Source organism: Bos grunniens, chromosome 2, assembly GCF_055505025.1.
Source record: "Bos grunniens cultivar Pamir isolate PY7600 chromosome 2, Bosgru_T2T1.0, whole genome shotgun sequence".
Classification (NCBI taxonomy): domain Eukaryota; kingdom Metazoa; phylum Chordata; class Mammalia; order Artiodactyla; family Bovidae; genus Bos; species Bos grunniens.
The window spans coordinates 132,059,503-132,082,839 of NC_141166.1; the positions used below are offsets into that span (position 1 = coordinate 132,059,503).

The 23,337-nt window shown below is 46.8% G+C and overlaps 1 protein-coding gene across 4 annotated transcripts in view; it reads left to right on the forward strand.

Annotated features, from left to right (window-relative positions):
* Positions 1–23,337, forward strand: part of MYO7B (myosin VIIB) — a 102,155-nt gene that overhangs the window by 58,062 nt on the left and 20,756 nt on the right. For all 4 annotated transcript variants that reach the window (XR_015149087.1, XM_086362323.1, XM_086362320.1 and 1 more), the window contains exons 19-27: positions 1,336–1,430; positions 13,297–13,381; positions 14,911–15,129; positions 16,204–16,374; positions 17,239–17,439; positions 17,574–17,741; positions 21,443–21,520; positions 21,669–21,796; positions 23,068–23,194. Coding sequence is in view for 3 of the 4 variants with exons in the window: in XM_086362323.1 (XP_086218449.1) it covers positions 1,336–1,430; positions 13,297–13,381; positions 14,911–15,129; positions 16,204–16,374; positions 17,239–17,439; positions 17,574–17,741; positions 21,443–21,520; positions 21,669–21,796; positions 23,068–23,194 (1,272 nt within the window). In the remaining variant the exon portion in view is untranslated. The remainder of the gene's footprint in view (positions 1–1,335; positions 1,431–13,296; positions 13,382–14,910; positions 15,130–16,203; positions 16,375–17,238; positions 17,440–17,573; positions 17,742–21,442; positions 21,521–21,668; positions 21,797–23,067; positions 23,195–23,337) is intronic.

A 23,337-nucleotide genomic window follows, 5' to 3' on the forward strand; every position in this document is an offset into this window, starting at 1 on the left:
GTCTTTGCTGCCGGAGCCGGAGCCGAAGCGAAGTCTGCAGTCAGTCCTGGGGAAGCCCCGCCCCTGCCTCCCTGGGGAGGCGGAGCTTCAGGGAAGGCGGCAGTGCGGACCCTGCCCTTTGACAGCTCATCCTTGGCAGGGTCGGGCAAGCAGCATCACTTCCCACCTCCCACCTCCCTCTCCATCAACTTACAGGGAGGCCCAAGGTCACAGCTGAGGCAGCCTCCAGCCCCTGAGGCTGGAATTCGGGCCCTGCAGGATTTTGAGTTGGGTCTAAGGGAGAGAGTTATCAGTGTTTCCTAGCCCCACACACCTTGAGTAGGTCAGCAGGGTGCGGAGGAGGAACAAGAGAAGATCAGGGCCAGAATCAGGGCTCTGCCAGCCCACCCGGCACCACACCCCGTCCCCACTGCCCCTTCCTGAGGCTTCCACTCTCTCCTCTTACCCCATGGAGCCTGCCCACCAATCCTGGTCTGTCCTCCCAGCCCCAGCTCTCCAGTGGGCCTATTGTCGACCCATCACTAGTTAGGCTAGAGCTGGGACTGTGGGGCTTAAAAAGGAAAGAAGCAGAGGGGCTTCAGACTCCATTGGGGCAGCTGACTCCACAGAGGGAAGAGGTCTAGGGAATCCCATGGTGCTACCCAGTAAGGTGTGGTTTAAAGCAGGGGTCCCCAACCTCTGGAATCTAATGCTTGATAATCTGAGGTGGAGCTGATATAATCATAATAATAGAAATAAAGTGCACAATAAATGTAATGCACTTGAATCATCCCCAAACCACCCCCACCCCTCAGTCCATGAAAAACCCAATCCATGGAAAAATTGTCTTTTCCATGAAACCAGGATCCAGGGGGAGCATCAAGGTGGGCCTGGGAATGTCACCACTCAGGGATGAATACAGTCCATCACCTCACACTGTGAATTCTCTGCAAAGGCTGGGGAAACATGTTAATATTTAAACAAGCATGCGTCTATATTACAGCTGACTGCGTGTTTCACATAATTTTTAGGAAATAAAACACAGCTTTGGGGACAGTTTTTGCCCGCCTCTTGGGTTTTCCAGAGCAGAAATGAAATTTTCCAGATTGAATTAACAAGAAGAAAGAGCTAAAATGGGAAGTTCTTGGATTGAGGTGCTGGGCTGCGGCTCTGGGCTCGGAGCCATATCAGTGGCATCTTAAGAGCAGGTCTTTCAACCCCATGTCTTTCAACCCCTGCCCGCTTCTCCCGGGAAGAGTCTTAGAGTTCCTGACTTCTGGAGACAGAGCCCTGGCTGCAGGTAGGGGCTTGAGGGTGAGGCAGGGCAATTATGCGATGAGAACTCTTCTGTTTCAGGAAAACCAGGACACCCTGCTGGAGGTACAGAGGAGCCAGGCCCTGGACGAGGCTGCCATCAGAATCCAGAGAGTCCTGCGGGGCTACACACACAGGTGCAGGCCCTGCCCCAAGCCCCTCCCCACCCACACATCCACACGCCCTGTCCCCTGGGCAGGCCTGTACCCCTTAAACCAGGGTGACATGTTCCCTCTGGTCTCTCTCTGGGGGTGACTGAGGCAGAAGAGCTTTTGTGACCTGCTGACCAGGGACACTGCCGTCTGTGTTGGCAGAGAATTTCTAATACACAATTTGAATGTTTAGGGGTGAAGGGCAGAATCTACCAGTGTGGTCTCGACTGTGTTTTGATTCTCCTTCAATTATCTTAGAAAACATATGGATTTGGGTTTATGAGGTGGTTGGTTTTGGAGGGAAGAAAAGAACCATCTTTGACTCAGTTCCCTGGTCAGTAAATAGGTAACGTGTGAATTTCAGCCCAGGTTCAGCCAATCAGCCATATTACTGCCTCCCTGACCCTCACCATGTCCAGTGAAAGTGAAAGTTGCTCAGTCATGTCCCACTCTTTGCGACCCCATGGACTATACAGTCCATGCAATTCTCCAGGCCAGAACACTGGAATGGGTAGCTGTTCCATTCTCCAAGGGACCTTCCCAACCTAGGGATCAAACCCAGGTCCCCCACATTGCAGGCGGATTCTTTACCAGCTGAGCCATCAGGGAAGCCCAAGAATACTGGAGTGGGTAGCTTATCCCTTCTCCAGGGGACCCTCACCATGTTCAGAGGACTCTGCAGATACCATGATTCTGTTCCCTGCTGTCCCACTGGCCTGTTACCAACCACAGGAAAGCCTGGAAACCCAGACAGGACAAAATAGGAGGAAGTGGCTGAGTCACAGGAACAGAGGCTGTGGGCACCTGTAAGAAGGGTCAGGAGGCAGGGCAGTGTGGCTTGGAAGGCCATACAGGTGCAGGAGTCCCCAGTGGTCTCCAGTGACGTTGTGGGGGATGGACTCATTGCTGCCCATTGAGGATGACTTCCTGCTTAGCCTTTTCTGACACAATACAGGTGAGGGTGGGAATCTAGGCTTCCCACTGGGCATTTTCTGGTGTAACTGGGGGTGAGAACCACAGTTGTTTAAATGGTGTTTCACTGGAGCAGACTGGTTATTATCTAAAAGTTTTGTGTCTTGCTAAACTGTCCTTTTTCTGGTCTTTTTACTGGAGAGAGAAGGCTTTTCTTGGCTTTTTTTGGTCTGTTCCCATTGTTATTTCTGGATTTTCTACTTCTTTAGCTCCTAGTCTGGGGTTCATGAGACAAAAAGAAGCTCAGAGAAGTTACCACTGTCTGAGATCCTTAGCTTGTCTTCCTTCTCATCCTCCATCTTTCAGGGTCTTCTTCATATTTGTTTTATGTATAATGTCTAAGGGTTTTTAGTCATAGTTAGCAGGAGAGGTAAGGAAAAGTATATTTACTCCATCTACCCAGAACTGATCACTATTGATAATTGCAGTGTTATTGCTGTTCTGGCCAATGCAATTAGACAAGAACTTTTTTCAAAAGATATAAATAGAAATCAGGGTTTCTCAACTTCAATACTATTGATATTTATTTTCTTTATCTACTTATTTTTGGCTGTGCTGGATCTTCACTGCTACACACACACTTTCTCTAGTTGTGGTGAGCAGGGGCTGCTCTCTGGTCGCGGTCTACGGGCTTCTCACTGGGGGCTGCTCTGTGGTTGCAGTCTACGGGCTTCTCACTGGGGGCTGCTCTGTGGTTGCAGTCTACGGGCTTCTCACTGCACTGGCTTCTCTTGTTGTGGAACATAGGCTCTAGGGTGGGTGAGCATGGTTTGCCGGCTCCAGAACACAGCCTCAGTAGTTGTGGCACATGGGCATAGTTGCCCCTCAGCATGTGGAATCTTCCCAGACCAGGGATTGGATTGATGTCCTCTGCATTGCAAGGTGGATTCTTAACCACTGGAACCCCAGGGAAGTCCCACTATTGACATTTTGCTTGGATAATTTTTCATTATAGAGGGCTATCCTGGGCATTGTGGGATGTTTAGCAGCATCTAAACTCTACTTACTAAGATGCCAGTAGCATTCTCCTCCCCAACCCCTCAGTCATGGCAACCAAAAATGTGTCTGGACATTGCTGAATGTGCCTGGGGAGCAGAATCACCCCCAACTGAGGACCACTGGTACATTCGAAAAGAGACAAAATTTTCTTTAGACTATTCGGTTGTTTACTTTGGCCTTATATTAGAATCATCATGTACGTGTGTGTGTACATGCATTAAAACTATTATATGTGCATGCATATATTCTTTGCCCATCAACAAAGATTCTGACTTAATTGGACTGGGTGGCACCCAGACATCAATAAATATTGAAGCTCTCCAGAAGATTTTTTTCTTGTTTTTTTTTTTTTTTGTCTCCCAGTTTTATTAAGGTATAATTAACATACAATACCATATAAGTTTAAGGTGTACCACATAATAGGGAGGCCTGGAGTTCTGCAGTCCATGGGGTCGCAAAGAGTCAGACATGACCGAGCAAATGAACAACAACAACGTAATGATTTGACTTATATCATGAAACGATTACCACAGTGAGACTGTTGTTGTTGTTTAGTCACTAAGTCACGTCCAACTCTTTTACACCCCAATGGACTGCAGCCTGCCAGGTTCCTCTGTCTATGGGATTTCCCAGGCAAGAATCCTGGAGTGGGTTGCCGTTTTCTTCTCCAGGGGATCTTTCCAACCCAGAGACTGAACCCACATCTCCTGCATTGGCAGGCAGATTCTTTTTTTTTTTTTAATATAAATTTATTTTAATTGGAGGTTAATTACTTTACAATATTATATTGGTTTTGCCATACATCAACATGAATCCGCCACAGGTATACACGTGTTCCCCATCCTGAATCCCCCTCCCTCCTCCCTCCCTGTACCATCCCTCTGGGTCATCCCAGTGCACCAGCCCCAAGCATCCAGTGCCATGCATCGAACCTGGACTGGTGATTCGTTTCATATATGATATTGTACATGTTTCAATGCCGTTCTCCCAAATCATCCCACTCTCTCCCTCTCCCACAGAGTCCAAAAGACTGTTCTATACATCTGTGTCTCTTTTGCTGTCTCGCATACAGGGTTATCGTTACCATCTTTCTAAATTCCATATATATACATTAGTATACTGCATTGGTGTTTTTCTTTCTGGCTTACTTCACTCTGTATAATCAGCTCCAGTTTCATCCACCTCTTTAGAACTGATTCAAATGTATTCTTTTTAATGGCTGAGTAATACTCCATTGTGTGTATGTACCACAGCTTTCTTATCCATTCATCTGCTGATGGACATCTAGGTTGCTTCCATGTCCTGGCTATTATAAACTGTGCTGCGATGAACATTGGGGTACACGTGTCTCTTTCAATTCTGGTTTCCTTGGTGTGTATGCCCAGCAGTGGGATTGCTGGATCATAAGGCAGTTCTATTTCCAGTTTTTTAAGGAATCTCCACACTGTTCTCCATAGTGGCTGTACTAGTTTGCATTCCCACCAACAGTGTAAGAGGATTCCCTTTTCTCCACGCCCTCTCCAGCATTCATTGCTTGTAGACTTTTGGATCGCAGCCATTCTGACTGGCGTGAAATGGTACCTCATTGTGGTTTTGATTTGCATTTCTCTGATAATGAGTGATGCTGAGCATCTTTTCACGTGTTTGTTAGCCATCTGTATGTCTTCTTTGGAGAAATGTCTATTTAGTTCTTTGGCCCATTTTTTGATTGGGTCGTTTATTTTTCTGGAATTGAGCTGTAGGAGTTGCTTGTATATTTTTGAGATTAGTTGTTTGTCAGTTGCTTCATTTGCTATTATTTTCTCCCATTCTGAAGCCTGCCTTTTCACCTTGCTAATAGTTTCCTTTGTTGTGCAGAAGCTTTTAAGTTTAATTAGGTCCCATTTGTTTATTTTTGCTTTTATTTCCAATATTCTGGGAGGTGGGTCATAGAGGATCCTGCTGTGCTGTATGTTGGAGAGTGTTTTGCCTATGTTCTCCTCTAGGAGTTTTATAGTTTCTGGTCTTACATTTAGATCTTTAATCCATTTTGAGTTTATTTTTGTGTATGGTGTTAGAAAATGTTCTAGTTTCATTCTTTTACAACTGGTTGACCAGTTTTCCCAGCACCACTTGTTAAAGAGATTGTCTTTAATCCTTTGTATATTCTTGCCTCCTTTGTCAAAGATAAGGTGTCCATCCACAAAAAAAAATCCACAAAGATAAGGTGGATTTATCTCTGGGCTTTCTATTTTGTTCCATTGATCTATATTTCTGTCTTTGTGCCAGTACCATACTGTCTTGATGACTGTAGCTTTGTAGTAGAGCCTGAAGTCAGGCAGGTTGATTCCTCCAGTTCCATTCTTCTTTCTCAAGATTGCTTTGGCTATTCGAGGTTTTTTGTATTTCCATACAAATTGTGAAATTATTTGTTCTGGCTCTGTGAAAAACACCATTGGTAGCTTGATAGGGATTGCATTGAATCTATAAATTGCTTTGGGTAGTATACTCATTTTCACTATATTGATTCTTCCGATCCATGAACATGGTATATTTCTCCATCTATTAGTGTCCTCTTTGATTTCTTTCACCAGTGTTTTATAGTTTTCTATATATAGGTCTTTAGTTTCTTTAGGTAGATGTATTCCTAAATATTTTATTCTTTTCGTTGCAATGGTGAATGGAATTGTTTCCTTAATTTCTCTATTTTCTCATTATTAGTGTATAGGAATGCAAGGGATTTCTGTGTGTTGATTTTATATCCTGCAACTTTACTATATTCATTGATTAGCTCTAGTAATTTTCTGGTGGAGTCTTTAGGGTTTTCTATGTAGAGGATCACGTCATCTGCAAACAGTGAGAGTTTTACTTCTTCTTTTCCTACTTGGATTCCTTTTATTTCTTTTTCTGCTCTGACTGCTGTGGCCAAAACTTCCAAAACTATGTTGAATAGTAGTAGTGAAAGTGGGCACCTTTGTCTTGTTCCTGACTTTAGGGGAAGTGCTTTCAGTTTTTCACCATTCAGGATAATGTTTGCTGTGGGTTTGTCATATATAGCTTTTATTATGTTGAGGTATGTTCCTTCTATTCCTGCTTTCTGGAGAGTTTTTTTTTTTTTTTATCATAAATGGATGTTGAATTTTGTCAAAGGCTTTCTCTGCATCTATTGAGATAATCATATGGCTTTTATATTTCAATTTGTTAATGTGGTGTATTACATTGATTGATTTGTGGATATTGAAGAATCCTTGCATCCCTGGGATAAAGCCCACTTGGTCATGGTGTATGATCTTTTTAATGTGTTGTTGGATTCTGATTGCTAGAATTTTGTTAAGGATTTTTACATCTGTGTGCATCAGTGATATTGGCCTGTAGTTTTCTTTCTTTCTTTTTTTTTTTTTGGCATCTTTTTCAGGTTTTGTTATTAGGGTGATGGTGGCCTCATAGAATGAGTTTGGAAGTTTACCCTCCTCTGCAATTTTCTGGAAGAGTTTGAGTAGGATAGGTGTTAGCTCTTCTCTAAATTTTTGGTAGAATTCAGCTGTGAAGCCGTCTGGACCTGGGCTTTTGTTTGCTGGAAGATTTCTGATTACAGTTTCAATTTCCGTGCTTGTGATGGGTCTGTTAAGATTTTCTATTTCTTCCTGGTTCAGTTTTGGAAAGTTGTACTTTTCTAAGAATTTGTCCATTTCTTCCACATTGTCCATTGTATTGGCATATAATTTCTGATAGTAGTCTCTTATGATCCTTTGTATTTCTGTGTTGTCTGTTGTGATCTCTCCATTTTCATTCCTAATTTTATTGATTTGATTTTTCTCCCTTTGTTTCTTGATGAGTCTGGCTAATGGTTTGTCAATTTTATTTATCCTTTCAAAGAACCAACTTTTGGCTTTGTTGATTTTTTCTATGGTCTCCTTTGTTTCTTTGCATTTATTTCTGCCCTAATTTTTAAGATGTCTTTCCTTGTACTAACCCTGGGGTTCTTCATTTCTTCCTTTTCTAGTTGCTTTAGGTGTAGAATAAGGTTATTTATTTGACTTTTTTCTTGTTTCTTGAGGTATGCCTGTATTGCTATGAACTTTCCCCTTAGGACTGCTTTTACAGTGTCCCACAGGTTTGGGGTTGTTGTGTTTTCATTTTCATTCATTTCTATGCATATTTTGATTTCTTTTTTGATTTCTTCTGTGATTTGTTGGTTATTCAGCAGCGTGTTGTTCAGCCTCCATATGTTGGAATTTTTAATAGTTTTTCTCCTGTAATTGAGATCTAATCTTACTGCATTGTGGTCAGAAAAGATGCTTGGAATGATTTTAATTTTTTTTGAATTTACCAAGGCTAGATTTATGGCCCAGGATGTGATCTATCCTGGAGAAGGTTCTGTGTGCACTTGAGAAAAAGGTGAAATTCATTGTTTTGTGGTGAAATGTCCTATAGATATCACTTAGGTCTAACTGGTCTATTGTATCATTTAAAGTTTGTGTTTCCTTGTTAATTTTCTGTTTAGTTGATCTATCCATAGGTGTGAGTGGGGTATTAAAGTCTCCCACTATTATTGTGTTATTGTTAATTTCCCCTTTCATACTTGTTAGCATTTGTCTTACATATTGCAGTGCTCCTATATTGGGTGCATATATATTTATAATTGTTATATCTTCTTGGATTGATCCTTTGATCATTATGTAGTGTCCTTCTTTGTCTCTTTCACAGACTTTGTTTTAAAATCTATTTTATCTGATATGAATATTGCTACTCCTGCTTTCTTTTGGTCTCTATTTGCATGGAAAATCTTTTTCCAGCCCTTCACTTTCAGTCTGTATGTGTCCCCTGTTTTGAGGTGGGTCTCTTGTAGACAACATATATAGGGGTCTTGTTTTTGTATCCATTCAGCCAGTCTTTGTCTTTTGGTTGGGGCATTCAACCCATTTATATTTAAGGTAGTTATTGATAAGTATGATCCCATTGCCATTTACTTTATTGTTTTGGGTTCAAGTTTATACACCCTTTTTGTGTTTCCTGTCTATTGAATATCCTTTAGCATTTGTTGGAGAGCTGGTTTGGTGGTGCTGAATTCTCTCAGCTTTTGCTTGTCTGTAAAGCTTTTTATTTCTCCTTCATATTTGAATAAGATCCTTGCTGGGTACAGTAATCTGGGCTGTAGGTTATTTTCTTTCATCACTTTAAGTATGTCTTGCCATTCCCTCCTGGCTTGAAGAGTTTCTATTGAAAGATCAGCTGTTATCCTTATGGGAATCCCCTTGTGTGTTATTTGTTGTTTTTCCCTTGCTGCTTTTAATATTTGTTCTTTGTGTTTGATCTTTGTTAATTTGATTAATATGTGTCTTGGGGTGTTTTGCCTTGGGTTTATCCTGTTTGGGACTGTCTGGGTTTCTTGGACTTGGTTGATTATTTCCTTCCCCATTTTAGGGAAGTTTTCAACTATTATCTCCTCAAGTATTTTCTCATGGTCTTTCTTTTTGTCTTCTTCTTCTGGGACTCCTATGATTCGAATGTTGGGGCGTTTAACACTGTCCTGGAGGTCTCTGAGATTGTCCTCATTTATTTTAATTCGTTTTTCTTTTTTCCTCTCTGATTCATTTATTTCTACCATTCTATCTTCTAATTCACTAATCCTATCTTCTGCCTCTGTTATTCTATCCAAGTAAAAATGGGTACTGAAGATTGGGTTCTTAAAGGTACAAAATTGATAACAAATACCAAAAGCAAAGATTAAAAATCTAGAGTAAAGTTTGGAATTTCAAAAATACAGTATTAAAGAAAAGAAGAAAAAAAAGAGAAAAAAAAAGTCACAAAAATTATAAAAAATATATATATATGAAGTTTGCTTTTAAAAAATAGGGTCTTTTTTTTGCAAAGTAATAGTAGGTTATAAAAGTGAAAATTAAAAGAGTAACAGAGGACTTAAATTTTTTTAAAAATTAAAAAAAAAAGAATGATCGTAAAAATAGTAAAAATATATCTAGGACTTTCTCTGGTGTTGTTGTGGGTATTGTGGGATCAGTTCATTTTTGGATAGTTCCTTGGTCCGGCTTATATTTCTCAAGATCTATAGGCCCTTCCTATGTAGTTGGTACTAACTACAGGGTTTTAATCTATTGCACCTGTCACTTCCAAGGCGGTTCCCTCTGTTATAGCTTCTTCTGTTTCCTGGTCTCTTCAGTGTCTGATTTCTGCCCTGACACACAGCGGGTGGTGGAGGACACTTTTTTAGGCTCACTTGTTCAGTCATGCTGTGGGGAGGGAGGGACGCTGCAAACAAATTACACTGGCGTGTGTTCGCAGTGTCTCAGCCACACTGGGTCTGCCACTGCTCTCGGCGCGTGTGCCTTCCCTGCCCACACTGCTCAGGCTCTAGGTTGCTCTGCCGGGAACCATCTGAGGCCAGCCCTGGGCTGCATGCACCTCCCAGGTCTAAGCTGCTCAGGTTCAGGCACTCGGGTAGTCCTCAGAGGCGGAGACTCGGTTGGGCCTGAGTTTTGTGCCCTTCCCAGGTCCGAGCAGCTCAGGTGATGAGGTGTTTGGCGAGTGTGGTCACTGAGACTTATTGCCTCCCCTGTCCCTGCCGCTCGGTTTTCTGGGTGTACAACCGGCGCACCTTCACAGGCGGATGTTGACTGTCCAGAACCCCAAGAAGTCTTGGTTAGCAAAGAAGCCTGCTTGCAGTTTGGTAGATAATGTCTCTCTGGGGCTGCGATTGCCCCCTTCCGGCTCTGGCTGCCTGTCACTGGAGGGGGATGGTCTGCAGCCGGCTAGTTCTGTTCAGTCCTTTGTTCCATGAGTGGTCCTGGTGGTGTCTTAGGGCTTTTCACATGGTAGCTATCCCACAGCTGGTTTGCTAGCCCAAGTTAGTTTGCTCAAATTGCCCTCGGGGCATTCAGGCCAGATTCCTACTCTAAGTAATGCAGCCCGCGCCTCCCTGCCCAGCCCCCGCTTGCTAGTGGCGGGTGCAGGCATCCGCGCTGCTTCTCTGCTGGGGGAGTTACTGTTGGGCTCATAATCTGTGGGTTTTAATTATTTATTTATTTTTCCTCCCTGTTATGTTGCCCTCTGTGCTTCCAAGGCTCGCCACAGACTCGGCAGTGAGAGTGTTTCCTGGTGTTTGGAAACCTCTCTTTAAGACTCCCTTCCCGGGACAGAGCTCCGTCCCTACCTCTTTTGTCTCTTTTTTTTGTCTTTTATATTTTTTCCTACCTCCTTTCAAAGACAATGGGCTGCTTTTCTGGGTGCCTGATGTCCTCTGCCAGCATTCAGAAGTTGTTTTGTGGAATTTACTCAGCATTTAAATGTGCTTTTGATGAATTTGTGGGGGAGAAAGTGGTCTCCCTGTCCTATTCCTCCATCATCTTAGGACCGCCTCCTAGCAGGCAGGTTCTTTACCACTGGGCCACCAGAGTTATTATTATATCCATCTTCTCATATAGATACAAAAACGAAAGAAAATTTTTTTTCCAAAGTACTGGAGTTTCAGCTTTAGCATCATTCCTTCCAAAGAAATCCCAGGGCTGATCTCCTTCAGAATGGACTGGTTGGATCTCCTTGCAGTCCAAGGGACTCTCAAGAGTCTTCTCCAACACCACAGTTCAAAAGCATCAATTCTTGGGCGCTCAGCCTTCTTCACAGTTCAACTCTCACATCCATACATGACCACAGGAAAAACCATAGCCTTGACTAGACGGACTTTTGTTGGCAAAGTAATGTCTCTGCTTTTGAATATGCTATCTAGGTTGGTCATAACTTTCCTTCCAAGGAGTAAGTGTCTTTTAATTTCATGGCTGCAGTCACCATCTGTAGTGATTTTGGAGCCCAGAAAAATAAAGTCTGACACTGTTTCCACTGTTTCCCCATCTATTTCCCATGAAGTGGTGGGACCAGATGCCATGATCTTCGTTTTCTGAATGTTGAGCTTTAAGCCAACTTTTTCACTCTCCACTTTCACTTTCGTCAAGAGGCTTTTGAGTTCCTCTTCACTTTCTGCCATAAGGGTGGTGTCATCTGCATATGTGCGGTTATTGATATTTCTCCCGGCAATCTTGATTCCAGCTGTGTTTCTTCCAGTCCAGCGTTTCTCATGATGTACTCTGCATATAAGTTAAATAAACAGGGTGACAATATACAGCCTTGACGAACTCCTTTTCCTATTTGGAACCAGTCTGTTGTTCCATGTCCAGTTCTAACTGTTGCTTCCTGAACTGCATACAAATTTCTCAAGAGGCAGGTCAGGTGGTCTGGTATTCCCATCTCTTGAAGAATTTTCCACAGTTTATTGTGATCCACACAGTCAAAGGCTTTGGCATAGTCAATAAAACAGAAATAGATGTTTTTCTGGAACTCTCTTGCTTTTTCCATGATCCAGCAGATGTTGTCAATTTGATCTCTGGTTCCTCTGCCTTTTCTAAAACCAGCTTGAACATCAGGAAGTTCACGGTTCACATATTGCTGAAGCCTGGCTTGGAGAATTTTGAGCATTACTTTACTAGCGTGTGAGATGAGTGCAATTGTGCAGTAGTTTGAGCATTCTTTGGTATTGCCTTTCTTTTGGATTGGAATGAAAACTGACCTTTTCCAGTCCTGTGGCCACTGCTGAGTTTTCCAAATTTGCTGGCATATTGAGTGCAGCATTTTCACAGCATTGTCTTTCAGGGTTTGAAAGAGCTCAACTGGAATTCCATCACCTCCACTAGCTTTGTTCGTAGTCATGCTTTCTAAGGCCCACTTGACTTCACATTCCAGGATGTCTGGCTCTAGGTCAGTGATCACACCATCGTGATTATCTGGGTTGTGAAGATCTTTTTTGTACAGTTCTTCTGTGTATTCTTGCCATCTCTTCTTAATATCTTCTGCTTCTGTTAGGTCCATACCATTTCTGTCCTTTAACTGGAAGTTTGCACATTTTGATGACCTTCATCTAAATCCCCCTCCCCTATTCCCTGAGGGTGACTTTTAATATGATCGAAATCTACTGTTCTAGACCTAAGAAAATACCCTGAAAAATTATTAGAAGTGATAAGAAAACTCAGTTAAGTGTGGGAAGAAAGATACAACCATATGCACCTCTGACTCTCCAGAGGCCAGGTTTCAGATCATCCCTCCATTTTCAGCCCACTTCCCTCTCTGTTGGAGGAAGGCATGGCAACCCACTCCAGTATTCTTGCCTGGAGAAAACCATGGACAGAGGAACCTGGCAGGCTCCAGTCCATTGGGTGGCACAGAGTCGGATGCGACTGAAGTGACTTAGCACTAGCACTTCCTCCTTGTGGAGGGAGCAGTTAGATGGCACTTGCCAGGCTGCCAGCACCTGGGTGCTGCCCTCTGGTTTGACCTGTCCCCAGAAAGGAGCTCTGATACTAAGATTTCTGACCTGATTTCAGTAGACTCCTGGGCTAGTGGCCAGAGGAGGGGGCAAGGAATAAAAAGTTGGAAACCAGTTTTATATCTTCACAGATCTTTGGGGGTAATGAGGAAATCATTCCTCCTCATTCTAAAAACTGGACTGTCCTCGGGAATTCCCTGGCAGTCCAGGGGTTAGAGCGCCACACTGCCACTGCAGGGGGCACAGGTTTGATCCCTAGTCAGGGAACTAAGATCCCACATGTTGCATAGCATGGCAAAAATAAATAAATAAAAGATATAAGATAAATTTAATAAATAACAGAAACTAGACTGTCCTCATTCACAAATTTATTTGTTGGCAGTAGATTTTTTGTTCCTAACCTTTCAGCCTATAAAGTCTTCTGGAAAAGAAATACCACGTGTATTCATTTTTACCCAAATTTTGTTTTCTCTCTTCCCTTCAAAATCAGTTTCCCTCCCCGCCCCACCCCCAGCCCCGGAGGCTTTTAAAATGCCAGTGGTTGTTACCACTGACTTGCATTTCCCCTTCTAGGAAGGAGTTCCTGAGGCAGAGGCGGGCAGCTGTGACCCTCCAGGCCTGGTGGAGAGGCCACTATAGCCAGCAGAACTTCAAGCTGGTAAGAGAACTCATGTGGGAGGTGGAACCTGCAGGGGCAGGGGACACCTGTCCAGTTAGAAACCAATATCGACCTTTGTTTGTGAGTGTGAGACATTTATTTATGAATGTGAGCGCTGGGGCAAGGAGCATCACCAGTCACAAACCTCAGTACCCCACACTCTTCTTAGCAGTGTCAGGTCACGTGTTTGTGGGTTTCAAGTGTTCTCCTGCAGGATCTGAGGCATCTCCAGAGCTAGAATGAGATGTCCTGCTCTGAAATGAGACGGTGGCTGGTTTTTTCCCCCCACTTTGCAGGCAGCAATAGAAGTTAACGGATTGATTATTCTCTGTTTCAAGCATTTCTTCCAAATTTTTTCCTTGACCACAGGCACTGCTAATGAGTGTCTGCTAAGCAAACAAACCAGGGGCACCTTTAACATGCCCTGCTGGGCCTCCTTGACTGCTTGCCTTGGTCATGGCCATGACTATGGCTGGAACACGCAGATGGAAAGGCTACATGGGGCCTGTTGCTCTATGTGCATCATTTTATTTATTATTAAACCGACACTGCATGTCATGGATCTGAGACATAAAAAAATTAAGTCATTTTCCCAAGAGCACGCAGTCAGTAAGCAGCAGAGCTGGAGCTGAGATGCAGGTCTGTGTGACTTGACGGTTGTAAAATGAAGCACGACCCCACACAGACAGCACGCACCAGGGTTGGTCTTTGAAAAGCCAATAGAAGTCAGCCCAGAGGCTCAGAGACCTCTGGCCCAGAGTGTGTTTGCAGCATAGAAGTGCGTGCTCATAGTTTATTATTTCCTCTTTATTTTCAAGCTCCCTGTGAGGGAGTTGCTTGGTGGAGCAGGCCAAAGGCCTCCACCAGGTCACAGCCCCACACGAGCTGACTGTACTTGGCTGCAGGTGTGAAAAGCAGGACCTCTGCAATCCTGCCACCCATGTGACTTCCAGCCCAGTTCTCTGTCACTAGCCATCAGAAGGGAGAAGGCAATGGCACCCCTCTCCAGTACTCTTGCCTGGCAAATCCCATGGATGGAGGAGCCTGGTAGGCTGCAGTCCATGGGGTCGCTAGGAGTCGGACACGACTGAGCGACTTCACTTTCATGCATTGGAGAAGGAAATGGCAACCCTCTCCAGTGTTCTTGCCTGGAGAATCCCAGGGACGGGGGAGCCTGGTGGGCTGCCGTCTGTGGGGTCGCACAGAGTCGGACACGACTGAAGTGACTTAGTAGCAGCAGCAGCCATCAGAAGACCACTCTATCATTTATGCCATGTAAAAGTACTTCTTTAGCACCAATTTCATGCCAGGCTCTAACTGCTTTACAAGTATAAGTCACTTAATCTGCTTGTGCTCACAGGTGTGCAAAATTTTAGCACCAGCACTTTGCCAAAAAGCATGTAACTGTAAAGCTAATTTGCGAGAACACCTTGCCTCTCGCTCTCTGTCCCCTCAGGAAGCCTTTCTCTGCTCTGTGCCCTGCCAGTCCCAGGCCCCTCTGAGAGTGTACGCCCTTCTTGCCTCCGCAGATCCTCCTGGGTTTTGAGCGTCTGCAGGCCATTGCCCGGAGCCATCTGCTGGCAAAGCAGTACCAGGCCCTGCGGCAGAGGATGGTCAGGCTGCAGGCCCTCTGCAGGGGCTACCTGGTACGCCAGCAAGTCCAGGCCAAGAGGAGGGCTGTGGTGGTCATCCAGGCGCATGCCAGGGGCATGGCTGCTCGACGGAACTTCCGGCAGCAGAAAGCCAATGTAGGTGGTCACTGCCCTCTCGGGCACGTGGGGATGGCTGGGCGCAGATGAAGGAGGGCAGGCAGAAGGAGTGGGCAGCAACATAAGACCATCATCAGACACTCCTGACCCCTCTGGGTCCAAAGTTACTACTGTACTGGCCCCCACCATCAGGCACACCCAGCTCATACCCTGGGTGCTGAGGATGCAGCATGGGAGATGGATTATCTCAGTCTTATACCTGGAATCTGGAACTCAAGTTCTTTGGTCCCCTTCCTTTAGTTTTGGGGATGATTTCTCAGCAGCACTGATCAGTCCGCAGGAAGGCTCAGGAAACCAGGGTCAGCTGAGCTATGGGAGGCCACAGCTCCATGGAGGAGGGTGGAGGTGCCTGGTTCCTGGGCGGGTCTGATAGCTTAGGGCAGAGAAATACCAAGAGTAGCCTTCAAGAGAGTGTGGGCAGGAGAGACGGGAGGGCAGGGGGCAAACAAATGTCACTGAGATGTGTATCCCTGCATTGTGACATTTCACCCCTGGGTGGTCCCATTCCCTCCATCCAGAGAGGACCCAAGACTCAACCTCACTCCTCAGAACTCACTCATTGGCAATGGTGATAAAGAAGGGGGCTAGGGTGAAATTCTCTCCTGCTCCATAGATAATACAGGTCCCCTGAGCACAGTACTGGTACAGTGGCCAGAGCGAGAAAGAGTGCAGAGCCTCAGACATGTCAGCAGATGCTCCTACACCTACATGGCCTTGGACAAGCAACAGACCGGGCGGGCCAGGGCCTTCTCCCTGCTTTTAGTGAAGGGACCACGTGGGCCTGAGTGGGTTTTGCAGCTAGGTTCTGGGAATCTGTGGGGTTTGGTGTGGTCCCATGTGGGGACAAGCAAGCATGTCCCTTCTTTACATCTTCTCTGAAACAGGAAGCCCAGGCTGGTTGATCTCCAGTCCCTCTAGCTATTGAAACCTAGGATTTTAAAGGGAAACGTATTGATTTTGACAAATATGGCAGCAGAAGGTTTATTCAGCTTTGTGAGGGGCTTGCCCCAGCTGGGCTGGTGGCAACTGTGGCCCCATGGGGTGTCTGTGCAGGTGCCCCTCGTCATCCCAGCTGAAGAGCTGAAGAGCCCAAGCGCTGTACCCAAAAGGAAGCGTAAGTCCATCTACGACACCATCACTGACACGGAGATGGTGGAGCAGGTGTTTGGCTTCCTGCCTTCCCTGACTGGTGGGCAGGATAGCCCGGCCACACCGGACATTGAGGTAAGTTGGGCCCTGCCAGCCCAGCATGGGATCTTGTGGGGTGCCTGCCCAGTCCCAGGCTTCAGCCAACCTCTAGGTTTTACTGAAAAGCCACGACTTGGCTCGAGGAGTGAGTTCTGTGGTTGTGGGTGAAGATGCAGAGAAAAGAGGAGCGAGGGTCTCTGTGGTCAGCCCCTTTCAAGTTAAGGAGGTGTCTTAGCTGCAAGGCTTCCTAGAGCCTTTACTATGCAAATGTTCTTGGGCTTTCAACTGGGCAGTGTTTCCCACCTGTATTTGGCCACTGTCACAGAGCATCTCATTGGCTGCTGCTCTGCAGAATGAGACCTGCGGGACTAGGGGTGGGGAGCAGAGCAGGAGGATTGGGCAGAGAGGGCAGCTCCAGGGCCGTCCTGTTGACTCTCACTGCATCCCTCAGGAGCTCATCATGCCTGCTCCTCCAAGCTCCACCCACCCACAAACCGTCTGTGCTGTGGGAGCAGCTGGGCATACTTCCCCTGGAGGGGCACCTAAGGGAGGCAGGCAGGAGGCAGCAGGGAGTGGGGGTGTCTGGGGAGCCAAGGTCTACAGGCAGAGGAGGCAGCAAGGAGTGGGGGTGTCTGGGGAGCTGAGGTCTACAGGCGGAGGGCTCTGAGGGCAAGCCGCCAGGTACCTGGGGCTCTCATATCAAGGCCCACCCAGCACCTGGCAGCCCACTAGGGACGCACTGAGGGTGTGGGCAGGGGGCGATCCCTAACACAAGGGGGAGTGGGTCATTCTGCACCCTGTCACAAACCAGGCAGGCCCTTCTTGGGGCTCCCTGGCCCCAGGATGTGCACACTGGCAGATCACATCTGAGACGAGAGTGGACCCTTGTCTCTGTCCCAGGATCTGAAGGAGATGACCCAGAAGCTGCCTGAGGTTGACCTAGACACGGTCCCCATGATGGAGGAGCCTGAGGATGACCTGGCTGAGTACACCTTCCCCAAGTTCGCTGTGACCTACTTCCAGAAATCAGCCAGCCACACACACATCCGGCGGCCCCTCCGATACCCTCTGCTCTACCACGAGGATGACACTGACTGCTCGGTGCCTGGTCCCGTGCTTTCTAGTGGCTCAGGCCTCCCGCTGACTCTGCGGGAGCAACAAAGGGACAGGATGCTGTGGGCTCTGTGCTGCATGGAGCTGCGTTCCAAGCAGGGGCTCTGTCTCCATTTTCCCAGGCTGCCCTGGCTGTATGGAGCATCATCCTGCGGTTCATGGGCGACCTTCCGGAGCCAGTGCTCTTCACCAGGAACACCCTGCGTGGCGGCTCAGTGATGCGGCAGATCCACGATGCCCTGGGCAAGGACGGCAGCACCCAGCCTCCACAACACAGCAGATCAGCACAGGTGCGCCATGAGGGCGGTGCCAAGGGGAGATGCCCTCCCGGTGTCCCCAGGCCCAGGGCCTGGAGAAGCTGGACCAGAAAGGGGAGGCACAGTGTGGAGTGAGCATCGCCCGCAGGACCTAGGGACCCCTAGGGTTTTCAGTCTTGAATTGCATTCGGGAACTCATGAGTCAGGCATTATACCCAGGACTTTGTGAATTATACAGTCATTATTGGAGAAGGTCCTTCAGATGCTGAACACTGAGTTTGACTTAGTCAAACTTGGTGCTTAGTCACTCAGCTGTGTCTGACCCTTTGAGACACCACGGACTGTAGCCTGTCAGGTTCGTCTGTCCATGGGATTCTCCAGGTAAGAATACTGGAGTGGATAATCATTCCCTTCCCCAGGGGATCTTCCCGACTCAGGGATCGAACCCAGGTCTCCTGCATTGCAGGCAGATTCTTTACTGTCTGAGCACCCAGGGAAGCCCTTCAGGACTCAAATGCATAGACCAGTAATAATAACAACAAATGTTACCGACTGTCAACATGCTGTATGCTGGCTGCTTCTCTTCAGTTAATTTCCAGAGGAGCCATCCCTACAAAGTAGGATTATTAAATTTATTGTAGCTAACGAAACTGAGAAGTTAAGTAACTTGCCCCCAAATCACAGTGAATACATGTTACACAGCTGGGCTTTGAATCCACTCCACTGAATTCAAAGACTCAGTTCTTTGAATTTTTCTTTGAATTTTCTTTGAATCTTTCTACACTGCCCTCTGATGAAAGGCTGTTATATCCATTTTTGGTCAGAAGCCCTTCCTAAGGCCTCAGTTTCATGATGTCATCCTAGTGGAATTAACCAAGAATAGTTCAAAGGAATGACACACCAGTGACAGCACTTGGGCCCACCAGCAACGGGAGCCCCACAACGGCCTGTAATTCTGACACCAGTTCCAATGTATATGGGTTTTTTCCACCAAAACTTCTCAGCACCAGCTGGGTGTCCTAAAATTCAACTCGGTTTGGATACTGTCTGCCTGGAGATAGTGTCCGATTCCACAGACGAAGGGCCCGGTCCTTCTAGATTACCCCTACTTTAATGCAAGTTCAGATTGGTCTTTATTTGCTGACTACCTGGCTTGAATCAGACATTCTCACACCTCCTCCTTGGGTTTGATTAATTTGCAAGAGCAGCTCAGAGAATTCAGAGTAACATTGTACTCACTAGCCTACTGGTTTATTATAAAGGATACAAGTCACTACAGCCTGATGAAAGAGGCAAGGTATGAAATGCACAGGGCAAGATATGAAAAAGATTAAGAAACTTGCATGCCCTCTCCAGGTACCACTCCCCAAATCTCCACGTGTTCACCAGCCTGGAAACTCTCTGACCCCTGTCCTTTTGGGTCTTTACAGAGGCCTCACTTCATTGATATGATCAAATAAATCACTGGCCATTGAGCCAGCTGAGCTCAGTTTCACGCCCTTCCCCCCTCCCCTTGACCACTAGCCACCAGCCCCCATCCTTCAGTTCAGTATCTCAGTCGTGTCTGACTCTTTCCAACCGCATGGACTGCAGCACACCCAGGCCTCCCTGTCTATCACCAACTCCCAGAGCCTATTCAAACTCATGTCCATCAAGTCGGTGATGCCATCCAACCATCTCATCCTCTGTCGTCCCCTTCTCCTCCCGCCTTCTATCTTCTCCAGCATCAGGGTCTTTTCAAATGAGTCAGTTCTTCACATCAGATGGCCAAAGTGTTGGAGTTTCAGCTTCAGCATCAGTCCTTCCAATGAGCACCCAGGAGTGATCTCCTTTAGGATGGACTAGTTGGATCTCCTTGCAGTCCAAGGGACTCTCAAGAGTCTTCTCCAACACCACAGTTCAAAAGCATCAATTCTACAGCGCTCAGCTTTCTTCACCATCTAACTCTCACATCCATACATGACTACTGGAAAAACCAAAGCTTTGCCCCCATCCTTAGGTGCTTTCTAAAAGTCACCTCATTAACATAAAAAGACATCTTTATCACAGGCGATTCCAAGGGTTTTAGGAGTTCTGTGCCAGCAATGGGGACAAAGACCAAGTATCTATTTCTTATTATAAACTGAAATATCACAGGCCCCCAAGCATCAGGTGCTCAGATAGCAGAGCAACTGCACAGACATCTAAGCGGGTCTGCAGCCTGGGGTCACATGGTCAAATCTGGCCCAGAGGTTACACGTAAGTTGCCCAAGCTCAAGCCCTGACTCCCTGACCTCTAGAGACGTGGACTCTGCCTAGTGTAATGTCATCTGTTGCTGTGCAACAAATGAACCCCTAAATGTGATGGCATGAGAGCCCACATTCATTATCTCAGACAGTTTTTGAGGATCAGGAGTGGCTTAGTTCGTTAGTTCGGGCTCCAGGTCTCTAACAAAGTTGCAGCCAAACTGTCATTTAAAGCTTGACCGGGGCCACAAGATGTGCCTCCGAATGGCTCCCTCACATAGCTGCTGGTGGGAGACCTCAGCTCTGGCCACCCTGGCCTCTCCACCGGGCTGCCTGAGTGTTCTCACAATTTGCTTCCTCCATGACGAGTGACTTAAGAGAGAAAGCAGGAAGGAGGCTTCATTGCCTGCATGCCATCGTGGGTGAGAATGTCAGGAAGCAAGGGTCCCTGGGGGTCACCTTGGAGGCTGGCCACCACTCAGGGAGGGGACATTGAGAGGTGGTTGAGCTGCCGGCACCTCTGGAAGGTGAGCACAGAGTCAGATCCCCAGTGCTCCTTCTTGCACACTTATTAAGTGTGTGTGCCCCCAAGGAGGGGGAGGGGGCTTAGTGAGCCCTGCCCACCCTCGTTCACCAGCTAATGTATTTTCAATTTGGTCCCTGTGTGGCAAACCAGGTGGCTGGCACTAGTGGCAAAGAATCTGCCTGCCAGTGCAGGAGATGTAAGAGGCACAGGTTCGACCCCTGGGTCGAGAAGATCCCCTAGAGGAGGAAATGACAGCCCCTTCAGTATTCTTGCCTGGAAAATTCCATGAACAGACAGGCTTGGCAAGCTATATAGTCCATGGGACGGCGAAGAGTTGGACACAGCTGAGCACACAGAATGCACACATAGAAGCCCGTGCCCAGCTCCAGACCTGGCTCATCCCAGCCCAAGCCCAGTCCCACACTGAGCTCATTTTGGCAGCAACTTCTCATGACACCATCAGGACAGGCTGTGACCCCTGCTTACGGAGACCATCGGATCCTGATGGCTGGGAGTGGGCCCGGGCCCCAAAGTCTAGTCTTCTGAGTCTCTAGCAAAACTCTGACCTCGCAGTGGGCAGAGTGTATTCCGGTTCATCCACCACATCGTCACAGAGAATGACTGTAGCCTGTGGCTGTCCTGGGCGTCTGGGTTCAGACCCAGCCCACTCGGCTGGTGAGAGGTCCAGACTTTGGAATAGGAGCAGCCCTGAACCCTCCCGGAGGACCGGTGTCTGGCCGAGCGGCTTTTGTCCAGTTTCTCACGTTCTCTCGCCTGTTTCCTTGCCCAGCAGTGAGAATGGCGGTGCACACCTGTCAGTGTTGCACGGCTTGGTGGAGATGAGGGAGTGCACGCTGCTTTATGAGTCAGGCTGGGAAAAGGCTCGGGAGCTAGAGATGAGCCCCACCCAGGTGGGTCTTGGGTTAGGTTTGGAGGTGCTGCCCAGGCTTCACCTTCCCTCAGGAGCTGTCTCCCTCCACAGAGGCCCAGCCGCAGGGACAGAGGGACCAAGGACATCTCCTCCATGAAGCTGAAGCGGTCCTCCTGGGTTACAGGCCAGGTAAGCCCAGGGCCAGGGGGCCCAGGCTTGCTCCCAGCTCTGCTGCCCACTGGCCGGCCGGCTGCAGCGTTCCAGGCTTTCACCCAGTTTCCTTCTTTGCAAATGGAAGCGATCTTGGTTGTCCTGACTGCCACCTTTGGGTTTCAAGGTGGCCAACCAGCTGAATATTGGAGAAGAGGCATTTGAAGAGGACAGCCCCCTCTCAGACCGACCCATGTCCAACCTGGAGAAGGTGCAGTTCATTGTGGGCTATGCCATCTTGCGTCCCGACCTCAGGTCAGTCCCCACCCCCATCACGCCCCCTGAGAACACAGCCCCTCACTAGCTCTCAGCCCAGGGCCCCATCCCTAACCTGCTCCCCACCCTGGCTGGCTCTCAGGACAGCAGATGGTACAACCACCAGGGGTTCTCTAATGCTCTGCATTAAAACCCCTGGGTAAAACCCAGTTTTAGGAAGACAAACTTATCATGGGCTGTTGATTCATCTTATAACCAGCTTTACTGCAAGACCCTGTAAATGGGCAAGTTCCTCATTTATTCTATATATGTTTTGCTTTATATACAATTTGCTTTACAGAAATTGTGTTTTTATACAAATTTTAAGAACTATATATACTGCTTACAAGGACAGACTACTGTATTTCAGGAGTTCACATATTTTAAGTTATTATTAATATTTTTAACCAAACTCAAGGAATTTGAGTCATAATTTTTTCAAATTTTTTTTCTACTTCACTCTCTCTCTTTTCCTTTGAACTCTAATTAAATCTGTAGAAGACTTCTATATTGTCTGTCACATCCCTAAGGGTCTGTTCATCTGTGCTTTCTTTTTTCCCCTTCTGTTCTTTAGGTTAGATATTTTCTATTAATCTGTCTTCATATTAACTGATTTTTCTTTTGTCTTCTCCAGTATGCTGTTATACCCATCCAATTATTTTTTAAAATTTCAAATATTATATTTTTCAATTCTAGAGTTTGCACTTGACTCTTTTTTTTAAAAAATAGTTTCTGTTTTGCCAAGATTTCCTGTTTGTTCATTCACTATGAGCATAATGTCCTTTATATCTTTGATCATAGTCATGGTAATTTTAAAACCTTTCCTGATAAATCAATATTTGGTTCATCTTGGGGTCAGTTTCCATTGACTGCCTTTTCTCTTGAGAATAGTCATGTTTTCCTGTCTCCTCATATGTCTGATACTTGACTATTATTTTCTCAGTAGCCTAGTACTCTGGGGTTGTTATCTTAGACCTTTGGAGATGATATGTTTGAAGACTCTGGAATCTGTTACATTCCTTCAAAGACTTTTCATTTTGGGAGGCAATTAGTTTGGTTGGATTCAAACTCTGTCTCCCTGTGGTAAGCAGCAGCTGGAATCCCTGTGCAGTTATTTTAGCCTTTGCTGCGCTGCCTGGAGTCTGCCTCAGACATGTGTAGATGAGGGATGAGTCAGAGATTTAGGGAGAGTTTATATACAAAGTATAGGGCTCCTCCCCTCCCCCAGAGCCAGCCCCCAGCCTGGCCTCCCAGCGCTCTGTGTCTTTCAGGGACGAAATTTACTGCCAGATCTGCAAGCAGCTCTCAGAGAACTACAAAACAAGCAGCCTGGCCCGGGGCTGGATCCTGCTCGGCCTGTGCCTGGGCTGCTTCCCGCCTTCCGAGAGGTTCCTGAAGGTGAGGAGGGGCAGGGGCAGGAGCTGAGGGCTGGGGCAGCATGGGTGGGCCCAGGGCCCTGCAGCAGATGGAGAAACCCCAGCCCGTGGCCTGGTTCTCCTGCTCGTGCAGGCCAGGATGGGCAGCAGTGCCTGGCCTTCTTT